Source organism: Danio aesculapii, chromosome 1, assembly GCF_903798145.1.
Source record: "Danio aesculapii chromosome 1, fDanAes4.1, whole genome shotgun sequence".
NCBI lineage: Eukaryota > Metazoa > Chordata > Actinopteri > Cypriniformes > Danionidae > Danio > Danio aesculapii.
This window is the reverse complement of record NC_079435.1, coordinates 39,878,937-39,896,424: the sequence shown is the minus strand read 5'-3', so window position 1 is coordinate 39,896,424 and position 17,488 is coordinate 39,878,937. Positions and strand designations below refer to the sequence as shown.

Below are 17,488 nucleotides of genomic sequence, written 5' to 3'. Positions count from 1 at the left end.
CCTACTTTTTTCCACAAGCTGTTTGGGTATTACGGCTTCTGAGGTTCCATAATTGCGTATACCATCGGTACGGTTTTGCTGATTAGACTTCCCTAATTTACATGTATTTGCGTTCCCTTTAACTGTATACCAAATGTTTTTTTTAACTCACATCTTAATTTGTTACAATTAATGCATTTTGTTTAAATCCCCCCGTTCTCCGCCCCCTGACGAGCGCAGCAGCTTTGAGAAAGTTTCGTCAGTTTTTCGAAGACCACGACAAGTCAACTGAGTGATGATGTCTCGCTGAAATGCTCAGGTAAAATTATAAAACAGCATGGGCGTCGCTTTAGCCCTCCTATATTTCTATTCAGCCCCACTAAAATTTTGCAATTGTATTGCATTAGCAGTACTGCATTATAGTAGTTGTAGTACTTTAGTACCATAGCAGTAGTTGTAATTCAGAATCAGAATCAGAATCAATTTTATTGCCAAGTGTGCTTCACACACACAAGGAATTTGTTTTGGCTACAGAAGCTTCCAGTGTACATAAAGTGACAAGTGACAACACAAAATAAATATGAAAAAATAAAATAAAAATAATAAAAAATGATGAACATTAAACAGATGCAGTTAGTGAAGAAACCTGGATGTTGGATTCATTATAGTAGTAGTATTACTGGATTCATTATAGTAGTAGTATTACTTCAGTACTATTGCAGTAGTGGTACTGCAATTATACTGTAGTAGTACTTCAGTTGTATTGCAGTAGATGTATTGCTGTTGGTTGTATTGTAGCATTTCAGTTGTATTGCAGTAATACTCCAATATACTTAAATAATGCATTTTTTTTTGGAGTCCAAAAAACTGCATTTTTCAAAAGATGGCCTTCAAAACTAAAACTGCAGTATTACTTTAAAAAACTGCAGTATTCTTTAAAAAAAATGCAGTAATTTTTTGTAAGGGAAAATCATGCTATTTTATAGTATTCAATACAGTGATAAAGGCTAGGTCAATTAGCATCGCATTATAAATGTACTTTATGCTTATAAAATACACAGGACATCTTGAAAAACACAAGTAATCCAGATATTGCCACAAATGTTTGCTTAATGTCTTCATGTAAGAATCATTTCTCCATTTTTATCATTGTTATCCTCTTTGCTGTCCAGCTGATTATAACTGATGTATTTTCTTCTGTAACTTATATGTGGAGATTGTGAGAGTCTAGTGTCCAGTATGAATGAAACAGAAATAACATCCAACATATGCTTGAGGTTGCGATCCTCTATGCCCCTCTGTGTTATTCTCATTAGGAACTGTAGCAAGTCGTATCACAAGCAGGCTGTGTTTATTTATGCTTTTTGTACTGTTTATTTTTTGTTGCACAAAAAAAAACTGACATGGCCTTCATGTATTTATTACTTTTATCAACATCACACTCAAAAGCTGAAGAAATGTTATCTGTTATCTGCTGTCTGACCTCACAAACTTAAATGACTTAATTTTCATTCAAGTGCCCCTCTCCATTATTCTGGACAGGAACTGTGTTATCACAATCTTGCTACATTTTTGTTCTGATAAATCACAGAGTAGTGTCCATTTTTAAAGAAGTGAAACTGATTATTTATTACATACTGTATATAGCTATCAAATTAGAGTTGTAATACAAAATGGTAGCACTAAAATAGTGGTCCATTATGTAATGTTAGTTATTGTATAAAGTGAAATAACTTTGGAGCCTGCCGTCACGGTGGCGCAGTGGGCAGCACGATCACCTCACAGTAAAAAGGTCGCTGGTTCAAGGCCCTGCTAGGTCATTTGGCATTTCTGTGTGGAGTCTGCATGTTCTCCCCGTGCTTGTGTGGGTTTCCAAAGACATGAGCTATAGGTGAATTGGGTAAGCTAAATTGACTGTAGTGTATGTGTTTGAATGTAAGAGTGTGTGGGTGTTCCCCAGTGATGGGTTGCAGCTGGAAGGGCATCCACTGCGTAAAAACATATGCTGGATAAGTTGGCGGTTCATTCCATTGTGGCGACCCCTGATCAATAAAGGGACTAAGCCGAAAAAAAATGAAATGCAATGAATGAACATTGGAGCCTGAGAAAAATGCTTATTTCAGATAAGTTCAGATGGCACCTAGAGGTTTTTGCATCTGAACTAGGTGATATGATACCGACTGCTAAAAAGTTAACTTCTAAAAAATGCTAATTCTGTGCTGACAACACAATGCAGGATATTAGCTTTTATTTTATCACTCACTGACAGTTTTCTGGACCATATAAGTTTCTTACAGGGTGAGAATTCCTGCCTAATGCATAATCTCATGTTGTTTCCTGTGTCACTTCTGCATGTGTTTGATTGTGCAGCACAATTTGTAAACCAGGCAGAGAGGTCTGAAATCTGGTGTATTGTCTGACTGTGACCTTATAGACTGATAAAGGATGAAGAACCAAAAACCCTTCTAAAACCAGCCAAATGACAAACCTGACCCGTCAGAGAGACCAGCAAACCATTAAAACTAGTCAGTTTTTTGACAGACCAGACAAAACACAGGTTAAAAATAGGCAGACTGAGAGGTTTGAGACTGAGGAGTAACTCGTTGTTTTGCAGACACTACAGGAAATGCCAGAGTGAGTTTGGCTGAAAGGCGAAACCTGAATACAACCATTACAACTGTTTGAGCGTACAAATAAAACCTGTATCACTGACTTAAAGAGGTGGTTCACCCAAGTGGCTCCAAGCTTCTCCTTTTAGAAGATATTTTAAAAAATGGTGGAAACTGGTAGTCACAAGCTATGTTTCCATCCACATATTTTATGCGCATTTTTTCATTATTCATCACATAAATAAATGTTTAATGTAAACCACAAGAAGCACATACATTTTAAAAATGGGCATAAAATCTGGTGCACAAAGAGTAGGTTAAACGTTTTAACCGATAAGAAAAACTGCACATAAACTACAGTGGAAAGTTGGAAACACACTTACCAAATAAATTCCAGCATGTGCATCAAAAAATCATGTGATTTCATTTTAACAGGCACTCATAGCCAATTTATACAGCATAGATGGGATGGCATTAATGGACAAACCAGCAGACTGATCATATTGCACATCTGTAATGTTGTTTTGATCATTCTAAAATGCCTGAGCCTAAGTTCGTCATCAAAATGGTTCAGTATTATTATTAGTACATTAAGGACACCTGTTGAGACTCTACACACATATACACAGCTACACATGGACAATCACTGCCTCCCCCTGCATCCCACGCTTTCGTATGCTTAGGGTTAGGTTGGGTCATTGACCAGCGCTGTCTAGCGGCAGGATCAGGCTGTTTTCTATATCGGACTATCTCCACATCCCCTGTTCCCATCCCCTATTGCGATGTTATGTTTATGTGTTTATGTTTTTGTTGCTGGGGCTTTTTTTCCCCCCCTGATCTCACACTGCCCTACTTCAAGGATAGTCTAAGAGAGGCTTTTTTTTGCCTCCCTCTTCCATAATGTCTCTTATTTCCTCTTTCAAAAAGCTAGATCTCGTCTGACCTATCTGTGATGTTTGTATGGTCGGAAGGGTCCAATTTCACTAAATGTAAATGTGTATATGACAAATAAAGGCTTTCATCATCATCATTATCATCATCATCATCATTACCTCCAGAACTGTCTTGAGCATCTGTACTCCCGAAGAACACCTTCTCACGCCTCCAAAGGCCAGTTATGATTGCCTTCATCATGTTTCGTTTTCATCTTTCAGGCACAAGTAGTGTATCATATAAGAAAAAGGCCCACGGTGGTAGAGCTGAAGATCTTTGCCTGAACCCGAAAAAACCTGATGGGACCCGACGGATTTGGGCTTAATTTCTATTATTTTAGACGGGGTTGGGCAGCGCTCTAGCTTGCGCGCTAAATAAATGGTCATTTGATGCATTTTGATTAGTGCGAGAAAGTAATCAAATCGTTTGTTACCCATCCCTGCAGAGGTGAAACAAATGATGACGGAGAAGTTGAAAAAAACTTTTTGTGGAGTGGGAAAATGTACAGCAAGCTGACATAGAAAATGAAATGGATGTTCTTGGCTGGTGGAAGATGAACAAACAATCCAACCCAAAACTTACAAAATTAGCCAGATCAGTATGTATCCTGGCCAGCAGCAGGAGCGCAGGACTGCGCTAAAGCCATCTACAGTGGATTCAATAATGTTCCTCCACAAAAACACGTTGCCTAATCTTAGTGAGTAAAGGATTTCCAAATTATAACTAAATATTAATTAAACCATAAATACATTATGTAGACAGAGTAAATAGGCTAATGTTGGCATTATTCTTTTACTATTCAGCTTGACCGTCACCTTAAGGCTGGATTGTGAAGAGAAGTGGCGAAACAAGAGCCTTTATCTAAATTTCGATAATGCCAAATGCCCGTCATAATTTAGAATTTATTTTAATTTAATTTGTTAGGAAAGACTTATTTTTATTGGTGTGTTGGCCAATTTTAAAGCTATGTGTATGTACCTTGGCCTATTTAGAGTGCTGAGATGTTACAAGCTTACAGAAGACTTATTTTATTTCTTTGTTCCAACTTCTAAGTGGTCTGTACGTTTGTTATGAATAAATTATGTTAAAACACGTATAGGCAAAAGACCTGTGTGCATGTGGAGGCTTGAATAATATCTGGCCGTAAACAGGGCCAAGCTTTTAAAAAGCTGTCAATCAAAATGTACTTGTCGGACTTGGGATGAATTTTGTCGGGCTCGGGCTCAATCGGGCCTAACTTCTATAGCCCGATTACAGCTCTACACGGTGGCTTCTTGGCTTTTGATGTTTGGCACCAGCTCATCAGGAAGTGACAATTTTGTTCACTTTGACTTATTGGATGGAAATTCTCATTGGATGTATTTTATTTGCAAATGTTTTATGCAATATTCCAGTTTTGCGCATAAATTTAATTTGCATCTTTGGATGGAAACATAACTACTGGCTTCCACAGCAAGAAAAAAATACTATGAAAGTCAAGGGGTACCAGTTTTCAGCATTCTTCAAAATACTTTCGGTTGCAATACAGGCTCAATCGGAACATGTCCCCAGGGCTTCATTTTTGAGAACTGAGAAATTTGTGCCCGGGGGTACATATGGCTGCAGTTTTGTCTGTAAAATAAACACTAAGGGGCAGAACCGCTGACTGCTTACCTCTGTAGGATGGCTTTTCCGGCATGACTGGTTTACCATCGATTTTGTCGATTTTGTAACATGGAAAACTAAAACTGCAAGCAGACATAACCCAGGGTACATATTTCTTAGTTCTCAAAAAATTTATCTCTGGGCATGCATCTCCAATGAGCCTGAGTTCTTTTATGAAAAAAGAAACTCAAACAAGGTAGGGAAGTGTGGAGAGTGAGTAATTTTGTTTTCATCTATATCCTTATCTATATCCTACTGACAATATTTTTTTATCGTTTTCTTTTCACTATAGATTTCTGATTCAAGTGCTGCGCTATTAGTTGCCAGAACAGGATATATCTTGCATTTCTGAAACAATCACAAAAGCTCTTCGTGGATGCTTGATTGCTGAGCGGTTTGAACAGACATTTATTACAGCTGATGCAGTAAAGCAGTGTGGTAAACCACATCCCAGAGAGGTGTTTAATAATCTCCTGGTTTCCCCTTAACAAATGTAAAACTAAAAGTCCAGGCATGTCTTGCGTACAGTAAATATGTCAAACAAGCATTGAAATGTCAAAGCCCACACTTGTATGAGTACAGGCTGCAGGAGGATGTGGTGAACCACAGTAATGTGTTATGAAATCAGCACTCCTGCATTCTGACAAAACAACGGTACGGTGAAAGATTACATGCTTACTGATACCAGAATAAGGTTGCTCTGACTATTGTAGTTTTTATCAACAGTTTGGATTCGTTTTTATTTTTACAGGGCGACGCAGTGGCACAGTAGGTAGTGCTTCTGCCTCACAGCAATAAGGTTGCTGGTTCGAGCCTCGGCCCCCACAGTCCAAAGACATACGGTATAGGTGAATTGGGTAGGCAAAATTGTCCATAGTGTATGTGTGTGAATGAGTGTGTATGGATGTTTCCCAGAGATTGGTTGCAGCTGGAAGGTCATCCACTGCGTAAAACATGTGCTGGATAAATTGGCGGTTTATTCCGCTGTGGTGACCCCGGATTAATAAAAAAAGAAAAGAAAATGAAATAAATGAATGAATGAACAATGAAACAGACATTATAGTAGCTTCATGCTTTGGCACGTTTAGATTTCTTGACATTAATAGCATTATAAGTTGTTTTGGAACTTAAGTCATAGCACATTTAAGAACATAAAGAAAACATAAAATTTTCACCTTTTAATTTTGGTTTAACTTAATATTTATGTTTAATTTGTAATTTAGCATTTATTTCATCAGAGTCAAACAATTTTCAATTTTATGTGTTCAGTTTTATTTATATTTAGTTATAAGTGCACACACAGGGCTTGTTGTAATATCCAAAAAGGAGAAATGTATACTAGCCAAGTAGCTGAAAGCTAACCTTAACCCAACCCTAAACCTAACACACACATATAAATATTTTTTAATATCAATATTTTAATATCTAGTTTATTTTATTTTAAAAAACAAAAATACTTTACAATAAGCTTCATTAGTTAACACTAGTTACTGCATTAACTAATAACGAGCAATACTGTACTTATATCTGCTAATTAACGTTAATAAATATACAGCCATTCATTTTAGTAGTTAGCTCAGGTCTATTAAGTCATTTTTACAGCATCCACTTAGATGGTGTGACGGCAGCCACAGGACAACGATGCCAGTGCGCTCACCACACACCAGCTTGGTGGAGTGGAGAGACAGTGATACAGCCAATTCGGTGGATGGGGATGATTGGGAGGCCATGATCGGTAAGGGCCAATGGAGAGAATTTGGTCAGGACATGGGTTTTACCCCTACTCTTTACCAGAAGTACCATGGGATTTTTAATGACCACAGAGTCAGGACCTCGGTTGAACGTCTCATCCGAAAGACTACTAGTAAATGCTTTAGAAGATTCTTTTTTCCATGTTAACTAATGTAGTCAGCTAATATTCAAAGTGATTATCAGCTGGAGTGCTTATTAAACTCATTACAGAGCACTCGAGCTTATCTGTATGCTATCTGTTATTTACATGGACTACAACTACCACAAGTCTTTGCACCAATCAACAGCTGTAAATAATCTGGACTGATATGCATACAGCTGAATATCAGTTACAATTATTATAGTCCCTATATACAGTATACGCTGATCTCATGCATACCTATTGCTGAGTCTTGTTACTGTTTATGTGGATTTCCTGTGTTTAGCCTGTCTGTGTTTTGATCCCTGGACTGTTTACCTAGTGGTGGGCAAAGCGAGGCTTTATGTAACACTGAAACGGTTAAAGCAAATGTGTTGAAGCTTCGAAACGTTTCAAAACTCATCTCTATAGTTAGACCTAGAGGTCATATTTTATATATTGCTCTGGAACAGCATCAGCAGCGAAGCAGTTACACAAATTAAGGTGTTAAACCCCATGTTGTAAAAATGCGGTGAGAGGCGCAGACTAGCATGTCGAAATAAAGGGTTCGCCATTTTTTTAAGTGTTACATCTGTGGAAAGTCACCAAGAAAATTGAAATCCTAACATTTGTGTGTGTTTACCTGTGAAGCTGCCTTCTCGAAGCCATCGGGATTCATGGAGGGCATGATGTGTATGCGTGTGGAGTGGACGAGGTCAATAATGGTATCGTTGCCCTCCTGATATTCATTACAGAGATATTGAGCCAGATAGATGAGCAGTTCTCTGCCCACTGCCTCATTCCCGTGCATGTTTCCAATGTACTTAAACTCTGGCTCACCTGCACACAAACACAACCAACACATGCACATTACATTAACTCACACAAAACTAGCAATTAAATGATGCATTGCTAGCTATTTTTAAGCTTCATCTTTTGGGAAATTAATAGTACTATTTGAGTTGTATGCTTAAATAGTTACTGACAACAGACCAATCTCAGCAGGCACACAACGTCATAAGACGTTAATATTAGGTTAGATTTAGGTTGTAATTTCATGGTGACCGAAATTCAATGTCTAAGGACATTGACGTTATTTTGACGTCCAATAATGCCACCAAATGACATTGATATTTGGTTGATTTTAGGTTGTGTTGGAAAATGGCCAAAATCCAATGTCGAGCCAACATCTTAAACCAACGTCATATTGACGTCAAGTACTGACATTTATTTGCAGATATGGCAACCAAAATCCAATGTCTGATAGACGTCATAATGGTAACGTCCACATCACGTCAAGCTGTAACATCATTAGACATTGATATTTGGTTGATTTTAGGTTGGATGCTGGACATTGATGTAGGCTTGACACCGGGTTCTGACATCAAACTGATTTTCATTTCCAAACAAAATGCAACATACCATGACGTTGGGGTACAACGGCAATCTGACGTGATATTGACGTCCTGTGCATGCTGGGGTGTCAAAGACATACATAAATGCATACATTTGATTCATGGTGTATTTTATTGTAATGATTCTATTAAGTATGAACAGAGAAATTCAAAAAAGAAAAACTGAATTAAACTAATTATTAAAAATTTCTGTATTATATTTATTACAAAATGTAAATATTAATAGTTTTTTTTTGTTTTGGCATTAAAGTAGGCAAGACTTTGAAGAAAATGATACTTTTATGTCATAAGTAGTTAAAAAAATAAAATATAAAAAAGTTAAATTAACAAGCAATACATTTTAGAGCATAAGTTCCATCATTTGTGCAAAATACTATATTCTCAAATTATACATATTTTTATTATTATTATTATTATTTACTAATTCAATATTGCTGGCATAATGCATTGAATTAATATGTGACAAATTTTATAATATATGAAAATTAAATGTTATAAATGCTACTAACATTTCATTAACAATACTTTCTTGGAATTTAAAAATATTTCTTTGTTATTTTTTTAAATAAAATATTCAAGACTAATTAAATTTACAAAAAAAATGCTAATTTAAAAGATCAAACAAAATAACAATAAATTAAAAATGTTTATAATCATATGGAAATTGTTAAAAGACTGCAAAGTACAAAGTTCAACATTACACAGTGCATATACAGTTGAAATCAGAATTATTAGCCCCCTGTTTATTTTCCCCCAATTTCTGTTTAGAGAGAAGATTTGTTCCGACACATTTCTAAACACAATAGTTTTAATAACTCATTTCTAATAATTGATTTATTTTATCTTTACCATGATGACAATACATAATATTTGACTAAATATTTTTTCAAGACATTTCTATACAGCTTAAAGTGATGTTTAAAGGCTTAACTAGGATAATTAGGTTAACTAGGCATGTTAGGGTAATTAGGCAAGTTATTGTATAACGATGGTTTGTTCTGTAGACTATCGAAAAAAAATATAGCTTAAAGGGGCTAATAATTTTGACCTTAAAACGGTTTTTTAAAAATTAAAAAACTGCTTTTATTCTAGCCGAAATAAAACAAATAAGACTTTCTCCAGAAGAAAAAACATTATCAGACATACTGTGAAGATTTCCTGAATCTGTTAAACATCATTTGGGAAATATTTAAAAAAGAAAAAAAAATTCAAAGGGGGGCTAATAATTCTGACTTCAACTGCACATCAACTGCACACAAACATACACAGACATGTCCTATTAAACAATGAGTACAATTATTTAATTTAAATGGTTATGAATTATTACCCATGGAGGTCAAACTAAAGTGAGTTGTTTTTATTTATTTTTGATTTCATATGAGATATTGTACTGCAGCTCCTTTGTTTCCACACGACATATCATTTGTGTACTTTAATGGCCTTGATCTCCTCTTGTTTATAGAGAGTGCTGATTGATTCTGATGGAGGTTGTGGATTTACTGAGAATTACTGCTCCAAGAACACCTAGCCAGATGTCAAGATAACCACACACACACACACACACACCATTAATCTGCATAACATCCATAATGGATGGACTGAACAGATGGAGAATTAATTAGAGAGAGCAAACATGACTTTTCAGATGTTTTTTCATGTCACCTCATACTTTATTTTCTCATATCTAGTTTCAACACATTTCTAAACATATTAATTTTAATAACTCATTTCTAACAACTGGTTTATTTTATCTTTGCCAGGTTTGACAGTAAATAATATTTGACTAGATATTTTTCAAGACACTTCAAACAGCTTAAAGTGACATTTAAAGGCTTAACTAGGTTAATTAAGTTAACTAGACAGGTTAGGGTAATTAGGCAAGTTATTGTATAATGATGGTTTGTGCTGTAGACTATCAAAAAAATATAGCTTAAAGGGGCTAATAATTTTGACCTTAAAATGTTTTTAAAAAAATTAAAAACTGCTTTTTTTCTAGATGAAATAAAACAAATAAGACTTTCCCCAGAAGAAAAAATATTGTCAGACATACTGTGAAAATTTCCTTGCTCTGTTAAACATCATTTGGGAAATATTTTAAAAAGAAAAGAAAAATCAAAGGGGACTAATAATATTGACTTCATCTGAATATTGCGATATGAGTACAATTTCTCTAGTTGAGTTTGGACAGAATTTATAATTTTATATTGGGATGATTCATAGGGAGCAGCACGGTGGCACAGTGGGTAGCGCTGTCGCCTCACAGCAAGAAGGTCGCTGGTTCAAGCCTCGGCTGGGTCAGTTGGCATTTCTGTGTGGAGTTTGCATGTTCTCTCCTTGTTCGCGTGGGTATCCTCCGGGTGCTCCAGTTTCCCCACAGTCCAAAGACATGCAGTACAGGTGAATTGGGTAAGCTAAATTGTTCATAGGTTCTGTGTGTGTGTGAATGGGAGTGTATGGATGTTTCCCAGTGATGGGTTGCAGCTGCAAGGGCATCCACTGCTTAAAACATATGCTGGATAAGTTGGCGGTTCGTTGCACTGTGGCGACCCCAGATTAATAAAGGGAATAAGCTGAATAGAAACTGAATGAATGAATGATTCATAAAGGGTGCGTAACATATAACAAACAATCTATAAGCATAGAAAAATAATAATAAAGAAAAATATGCTAATTAAATAAACAGCATCAAAAGAGTCGAAATGTATTCAGGTATACAGTAATTAAATATTCAAATGTAAAATAATACAGCATAATCATAACAATTAATTTGTTTTGAATTTTTCTAAGTCACAAACGTTACATATAATACAATACAAAAGTTTTTAATGTTCAATATTTATGTCACTATGCCTAGTGTAACAGTACTTGGCGTTATCTTGGCAAATCTAGGTTTTGTAACAGCTTGAAACAACCCAGCCTTTTTTATATAGTGCATTTCTAAAAATACCAAATATAAATTTGTACAATATTTTCTCTTCCTGTCTCACAAAAAAACACAATATATTTAAAACTAAGACCCAGTACAAACATGGGCTCAAGTAATGTCCTTAGAGCTTTCCAGAATCCTCTCTGCTTTCACACAATGACCTGACCCATTTAAACCCTCCCTAACATATTCATGCGCAAACACCAGCACCAACACACGCACACACACACATTTCATCCCTCAGGTAACAAAAGCACAAATCGGCAGAGGCCAGGAAAGGACACTCAACATTTTCCACTGTTACTCTTAGAAGCACAAGCCTCTGAGAACTGCAGTACAAAATCACACCAATAATCACGCAATACTGACTAGATGCTTTGAAGTGACAATGTTTACCTACAATTATGCACAATATATAAGCACTTTATACAGGATGTGTGCTCTGAAAGAGATTGGTCAGACCAGTTTAGAAAATCCAACAAGAAAACAAAGGCATACAGTACTGAATGCACATGTATTTGCCCTGCACACACAGATTGGAAGCAGATGGAAGCGCAGTTTTATTCAGCAGGGGTTCTTGCAGGCTCTGGCCTTTTTATAGCCATCTATTTCATTGCCTCCCCTGAACATCTAAATATTCAACATCTCACAATCAAAGAGCTGCGTGTGTGGACTATCCACAGTGCGTGTGTGTGTATTCAGGCTGTTAAATATGGACGTGTGTCCCTGTCACATTTACAAGCAGCCTTTGAAGCTGCAATTACTTCAAAATGAAATTGCTGCCAAACTCTTTCACAGATGTTAAAGTCAAAGCAAAGTATTCCCAGGCCTGTCCGCAGGAAATGTGCTTCTGAATGTGTGTGTGTGTGTGTGTGTGTGTGTGTGTGTGTGTGTGTGTAAGCAGAGAGAGAGAGAGAGAGAGAGAGAGAGAGAGAGTCAGAAAATGAAGGTGTTTGTCTTTTGTTTTTTTGGATGGGATGTGCAGTATAAGGACGGCATGGTGGCTCAGTGGTTAGCACAGTCGCCTCACAGCAAGAAGGTTGCTGGTTCGAGTCCCGGGTCAGTTGGCATTTTGCATGTTCTCCCCGGGTTCGTGTGGGATTCCTCCGGGTGCTCCAGTTTCCCCCACAGTCCAAAATAGGCATGGGCTGGTATAAGATTCTAACGGTATGATAACCTTGAATAACAATACCACGGTTTCACAGTATCATGATTACTGCTCCAAAATATATTCTTTTTAAACGTGTGGGTAAAAAACAATAACTTTTTTTTATTTGAACATAATGGCTGCGTCTGAAATCGCATACTTCCATACTATATAGTACACTAAAATCAGTATGCGAGCCGAGTAGTATGTCCAAATTCATAGAATTTGAAAAACAGTATGTGAGAAGTACCCGGATGACCTTCTACTTCTGAAGCGCGTACCCGATGGACACTTTGCTATCCCATGATGCACCACGAGATAATTAATGAATGGGAGTGAAGCGGGTTTGTTACATGATGATAACAAAATGGCATCCGTAGTACGTCTGAGCTCCATTCATATTACTCACATTCATACTGTATTCAACATACTTTTCTATCAGTCGAGTAGCAAATTCAAATTCAAATGCAGTACCTACTGAGTAGTAGGTGATTTCGGACACAGCCAATATATTTTATTTTGAGAAGCATTTCAAATATTTTGGAACAGTAAACATGTCAGGCCAAAAAATTCAAATGAATCATCGACGTCTGCTCTCTTCATAATTTACAAAAACACAGATTTCTTTACAATTTAAAATGGTATCTTTAGATATATTTTCCTGCTGGAGATCAGGGCTTGACATTAACACGCGCCAACTCGCCAAATGTGGGTAGATTTGAGCTTTGGCGGGTTAGACTGCCGCTCCCACTAGCCACTTTGGCTGGTTGAAAATCATTTTTAAATTGTTTTTTTCTTAAAAGCATAGTTGGACCATAAGGATGACCCAATATGGGTGCAAATGTGATCTTAGAATCGAGAAGCAGCACGACTGACAAAAATGTGTTCGCGGGAGCAGGTGAATACCGAATGGGAGGATGATCACTCGCGCCAACAGCTGATGTGATGCGCGCGACTGTTTAAAACGTGTGCGCATGTTTACTTTCATAAAGCAACCGTGTCTGGAAACACAACTGTGATCGGTTCTCTTTCAAATAGACTAGACAAAAAGTTATGCTCATGCACCCACAGTCTTGCTGCTTTCAAGAGCTCCAAATTTGTCTTTTTGTAAGCAGCACCGGTTGCTTTCGCTTTGAACAGATTATTAATCGGCCTAATGTTAACCGTCTGCACGTGATCATCCTTTCATTATCTCACACGGTATGTTTTTCACCTGCTTTTTTTTTTCATTTGCTTTTATTTTTGTTAATATGGTTTAATTATCATTTTTTTTTACAATATTGCTTTAATAGGAGATTTGTGGCTAAGAAATAATTATTGTTTGGTGTGGTCAGAGATAAATTTGGTAAATCCTTAATTTTGAGCTCTGAAACGTGTTTACAGGGGTTTAACGGATAAATATGAATTTGTAGATGAATTGTTAGCAGTGCCAAACAGCATTTCCCATCGTTTACAGCCTTGTTTATGTCACTGCTACAGTTTACCATTAACGCTAGACAATATGCATGTAATTGATCAATTTTAACAAATAAAAACACTTACAGGTTGTGGCTCACAATCCACAGCTTCTTCTATTGTGGTTGGAGCTGCTGCTAAAACTCCTATTGAGGAGTTTTAGCCGAATCCAGCACTGAACTGGGAGAGATTCTGGAAGCTCTTCTTTGTCAAATGCTAGCTATATATTTTTTTTAATTCTCTGGAACATAATTAAAAAGTAATTCTAAGCACTTCTCTCTTACAGAAACAGAAGGAGCTTTGTGGAAATAGCAGCGTTTGTATGGCATTTTAGCTTTCTCTGCCATAACGTTACAACGCATCTGGCTATGGCCCTTCGCTGCGTGGGTTGTCTGTGCAGGGTGTATGCATGTGGTAAAGCGTTTGTAATCTCACTAGCCCGGATGTATTTTTTTGTAGTCCGCAAACTTCATTCACTGTAGGTTTTGCTAACTTTGCTAGCTTTTTAACTCTGTAAAAGCCAATGTCTCTCTTTGCATTGAACTTTGAAAACGTTTTATAAAATCTTTCATAATTATGTTAAAAAATGGGATACATTATAACCGCTTTTACGCCTAGTCTGAAAAAGCAACAATCAGTGTATCAGGTGGGCTCCACTGAAGTGTTTTCACACAGATCATCCCAAAAAAGTGTGAAATCCCACACAGACCAGCAAAGAACAAAGATCCCCTTTCTTATAAAGTTATATATTTTTGAATCTTTTCAAAATAAAGAAAATCTGTTCTGAGCGCAGCACTGACTTCCTCATCTGCTGTTCAGATGAGCTGAGAACTGCTAATCTATCAGTGAAACAGACAAACAAACGTCTAAAATAACACATTTCAAAGCCACACAGCATACACCAAACTCTCTCTCTCTCAACATTTCCAGTAACATCAACACCATTCCTCACGTACAATAACAGTATCACATTTCTCCTGTTCTTATATCTCTCCCCATCTCTTCATCCCTCTTTTTTTTCTCCGCTAACAAAGAAATATATATTTATACACTTCAGAAAGACGAGAACTGTTATACAACATCTGTTAACCTCATTTAGGAGATTTCCTCAACATAGCCCTCATGGATGTTTAAGACAAATTATAGCCACTTAACAGTATCTAAATGTAACTTAAGTGTCACTTTTGGTTTTAAATTAAAAGTGGATCCCGCAATTACTTGCCTGAAATAAAGGTCTTAAAATAATAATTCAATGTCACTGGCAAACTTGTGAACAGGCTATAATTCCTTTAACATGTAGGCTGTTTATTGGATCTCACAGTGAAATAAATATAAGGGCTGCTGATAAATGATACTAAATAACGAATAATCTCATGTGTTCATGGAGCAAATTAGCTTTAACTTTGTACATATTATATTTGTCAAGCTGATTTGTTTGATGACAAATATGTAAATATGTGTGGAAATAATTAGGAGACCACTTTAAAAAACCAGTTGCTGGATTTACAGGTTTATTGGGTAAATATTATTATATATTTTTGATCTATAAAAGTCTAGCAATATTTAAAATAAATGATTTTAATTGAATCCAGTTGTTTTCATTTGCTGTAAGGCGTTTTGATGGAGATTTGTAACATTTCATATTTCTATTCTTTTAAAATATTTTCTTTTAAATATTTAGTTTTTTAATGTGTGCACAAACAATATGATTTGATTGATCACACAGCAATGAGCTGGTGATGTTTGTTTAATAAGTTGTTTAATCAATAAGTGATCACTTTGATTAACATTAATATTCATTCATAGATTTTTTTTTTTTCGGCTTCGTCCCTTTATTCACCAGGGGTCGCCACAGCGGAACGAACTTCCAACTTATCCAGCTTATGTTTTACACAGCGGATGCCCGTCCAGCCGCAACCCTACACAGGAAAACACCCATACACTCTTGCATTCACACTCTGTGGCCAATTTAGCTTATTCAATTCACCTGTACCGCAAGTCTTTGGACTGGGGGGGAACCACACGCCAACATGGGAAGAACATGCAAACTCCACACAGAAATGCCAACTGGCCCAGCCGGGACTCGAACCAGGGACCTTCTTGCTGTGAGGCAATCGTGCTACCCACTGTGCCACCGTAACACCCTTAACATTAATAAATAGGTAATATTTCAGTCTTCTAAGAAACGATCAAATGATAGTGATGTGGATATATTTAGGCAAGCTCTGCAATTCACTGTCATCATCTCAACAGATGAGGTAAATGTGTTTTAATTTCAAAGTATAGAACTATATACAGATCTGGCTATGAAAAACTAGGCTCATGACAGTATCACATTTTCTTGTTGAATTTAATTGCTGAAGCTTTTATCATGAGCTATGTTGCCATCCACCTGTTTTTATGCGCATTTTGGATTTGCGCATAAAAAATGCTTCATGGGGACGAAAAGATGCTCATAAATTTAAAAAATGTGCATAAAAATGTACAACATGTGGGCTCATGTGTTTTCAATACATTCAATAAAGCCCTCAAAATCAATATAGTCCTCTAACCCTCATTGGAGTATCCCTTGGACCTGATTTGACAGTCCGTAACAGCAAGCTTGTTGCTTTTAAGACAATTTTAGCCAGACGTGCCATACTTCTAAAGTGGAAACACACTTTTGCCTTGCACATGACACGTGTATACAGGACATAAAAAACTGCTTTTATTCTAGCCGAAATAAAACAAATAAGACTTTCTCCAGAAAAAAAAATATTATAAGACGTACTGTGAACAATTGCTTACTCTGTTTAGCATAATTTGGGAAATATTAGACTTTCACTGTATCAGACTTCAAAAGCTAAGATGCTTACTCTCCGGCTTACTAGATTGCTTTTATAAGACTTGGGATCCCTTTCTTGACTACATCAAAGGCCTTCTTATTACACCCGGTGCTGGCAACCTGCAACATTTATCATTTTATTAGAAGTTTATTATTAAAATATATAAATAAAATAAATAAATAATATAATAAAATATATAAATAAATAAAATATATAAAGAAAATAATAAATAAAATTATTGTTATTATTATTATTATTATTATTATTTATTAATTAATTTTTTTTTTTTTTTCCCCATCTGTATCCAGTTATTCTCTGATGTTATGTAATTATGTATCTAATATACTTAATTTGGCATATGTTTTGTTTTGTTTTGTTTTGTTTTGTTTTGTTTTGTTTTGTTTTGTTTTGTTTTGTTTTGTTTTGTTTTGTTTTGTTTTGTTTTGTTTTGTTTTGTTGATTGAGTTAATAAATGAGAGGTTAGGAGATGGGATTAACAATGGACAATATATCACCTTACCTCTCTCAATATTTAATTTGTATTGTTATATAAAAGACAAATAAAAATAATGAAAATAAAAAATGTATGCTTACAACTGAACAGTAAAAACTTTTAATCAATAAAATAATATGTGCATACACTAAAGTGGAAACACATTTACTGAATAAATTCCGAAAATGATTT

At 36.0% G+C, this 17,488-nt stretch overlaps 1 protein-coding gene across 1 annotated transcript in view; it reads right to left on the bottom strand.

Annotated features, from left to right (window-relative positions):
* cpe (carboxypeptidase E) overlaps nt 1-17,488 on the bottom strand; it is a 49,317-nt gene that overhangs the window by 16,110 nt on the left and 15,719 nt on the right. The window contains exon 2 of the mRNA XM_056460332.1: nt 7,679-7,875. Coding sequence (XP_056316307.1) covers nt 7,679-7,875 — 197 coding nt within the window. The remainder of the gene's footprint in view (nt 1-7,678; nt 7,876-17,488) is intronic.